Genomic DNA, 2,540 nt, shown 5'->3' on the forward strand with positions numbered 1-2,540 from the left:
AAGCACAGAGGGATATGTATGCAACATCAAAATCATCAGATATACCCCACATCTTCCCATGCTTAGAGGCATTCATGTTCCATGTAAGTTTGCTCCATCATTCTTCCTTCAAATACAAGAGTGGGTTTTTTAAAGATTTTATTTATTTATTCATGAGGGACACAGAGAGACAGAGAGAGAGAGGCAGAGACATAGGCAAAGGGAGAAGCTGGCTCCTTGTGGGGAGCCTGATGTGAGATTCAATCTCAGATTCCTGGATCACGACCTGAGCCAAAGGCAGATGCTCAACCATTGAGTCACCCAGGTGTCCCTAAATACAAGACTGTTAATGAAACAAGTGTTAATGGATTCTACCATCTCACATGTTACCAAGACAATACTCACTATCTTCTTTCTCCATAATCTTTTCTATATTTTCCTCACATTTGTCCAGCATTTCTGCTGATCTAGATCAGTTGCACATACCCATATCTTCCTACCTCAGAAGGCTAAGTCCAGAATTACTGTCCTGTTGTCATGCTGCAATTGCTGCAACTGCCCATTTAGAATTATCACAATAATGATTGATGCAAGGGTAGCAACAATTCTCCTTCTTTGTGATAATGAAATTTAATTATACCTGGCATGATAGTAACTGCTTTTTTGTCTTCTGATCTACAAACACAAGGAAACAAAAATGACTAGTCAGCTACTAAAATGTTAGCTTTATTAAAATGCTTACTCTGTCCCCAGAAGAATCATTCACCCCACCCCAGCAGTTGTAGGTCCAGAAAGCTCAAGTTCTCCAAGGAGGTGATGGTGAATGGCGCTACTCTTACTTATAGCTTATAATGTCCACTGGTTCAAAGTATATGTCACATGTTAAAACACAGTGTCATCCCCAAATACACTTACTGGCACCTTTATTTGCATCTTTAAAAGGCTATTCCCATATTCTATTAGTCTCACACCTTTGTATACCATACATTGCTGTACCAGTGGAACACTTGGTTATGTGCCCACTGTTGTACTTTCTTGGCTGTAAGGTATTTCTTTGTCCTAAGCAATCCACATATAGTCATTCTACATTTTATTTCCAAAACCAGTAATCATGATACATTTTTCCATATTTTTTGACATTTAGCTTATGCTTAGATGATACCCAGAAAGGGCCTAGTTAATATCCATTAGATATTCTCTATTTCATGTTCTTCATCACTTCCATCATAGTTGAGATATGGCACAAGAATACATTGAAAATATTTATAGACAGAGTATTGATTTGAGGAATTTGAAGGGAGTGTGTATTAATAAAGAGAACTCCTCACTGCTAGTGGAATTTCAGAAATTTTCTTGGGCCTCAGGTAATAGGTCATAATATTCCTCATGGCAGCCTTCATATCCCTGTTCCTTAGTGTATAGATAATGGGGTTTAGAATGGGAGTGAACACAGTGTAAAATATGGCAAGAAGTTTATCCACAGGGTAAGTGGTAAAGGGCCACACATAGATGAAAATGCAAGGTCCAAAGAACAAAATTACTACAGTGATATGGGCAGCCAGTGTAGAAAATGCCTTGGCCATTGCAGCGGAAGACTTAAACCAGACAGTGACAAGAATAATGATGTAAGAGCCAACTAAGAGAGAGAAAGTGCTTACGGAAAGAATACCACTATTGACTACAATGAGTATTTCAATGATGTAAGAGTCCAGGCAGGCAAGTTTGGTCACTCGAGGAAGATCACAAAAAAAGCTGTCTACTACATTAGGTCCACAAAAAGGTAGGGTCACGGTAAATGATAACTGACTTAGTGTGTGCACCAAGCCCACAGCCCAGGAGACTATGACCAGGACAGTGCACGTCCTTTGACTCATGATGACTACATAGTGTAGAGGTTTACATATGGCTACATATCTATCATAGGCCATGGAGACAAGTAGTACCATCTCTCCTCCAGTAAAAAGGTGAATGAAGAATATCTGAGCTATGCAGCCATTGAAGGAAATGGTCTTATGTTCACTCAGGAAATCTACAATCATCTTAGGGGTAGCAAAAGAAGCCTGACAGATGTCCACGAAGGAGAGATTTCCTAGGAGGAAGTACATGGGGGAGTGCAGGCTGTTATCAGAGGTTACTGTGATGATTATGAGAAGGTTTCCCAGCACAATGATGACATATAACACAGAGAAAAAAACAAAAAAGAAAAGCTGGAGCTCCTGAGAACTGGATAGTCCCAGCAACACAAATTCAGACACCACTGAAGAATTGACCTTATCCATGGAGCCAGGCTGTAAACAGGCTCTGCAACAATCCTAAGGGAGGAGAAATAGGAAGGGATCAGAATTCTGAACCACACAGACTTTTAATGCAAAAGATTCTAAGATCCTAGATGTAATATGTACTTGCTGAATAAAAAAATGTCAAGAGATCATGGTAATATATCTGGAGAGAAGGAAGGAGCTTAGGACAATGTTTAAATAACACTGAAAATTTTTATCTTCTCATTAGAACCCCTTGAGTTCTAGTCTTAATAATCTGTCACACAACAGCAAACAGGCTTA

The 2,540-nt window shown here is 39.3% G+C and overlaps 1 protein-coding gene across 1 annotated transcript; it reads right to left on the bottom strand.

The window, feature by feature from the left end:
- Positions 1–1,286: 1,286 nt before the first annotated feature.
- On the bottom strand, positions 1,287–2,258 carry LOC112919794 (olfactory receptor 4K5). Its single transcript, XM_025998316.1, has one exon. It carries the CDS (start codon positions 2,256–2,258, stop codon positions 1,287–1,289), a length of 972 nt encoding a protein of 323 aa, XP_025854101.1.
- Positions 2,259–2,540: the final 282 nt, after the last annotated feature.

Source organism: Vulpes vulpes, chromosome 15, assembly GCF_048418805.1.
Source record: "Vulpes vulpes isolate BD-2025 chromosome 15, VulVul3, whole genome shotgun sequence".
In the NCBI taxonomy this organism is placed as follows: domain Eukaryota; kingdom Metazoa; phylum Chordata; class Mammalia; order Carnivora; family Canidae; genus Vulpes; species Vulpes vulpes.

What these genes read in the sequence shown, in the direction of transcription:
- LOC112919794 (XM_025998316.1), bottom strand. Translation starts at nt 2,258, where the DNA reads ATGGATAAGGTCAATTCTTCAGTGGTGTCTGAATTTGTGTTGCTGGGA.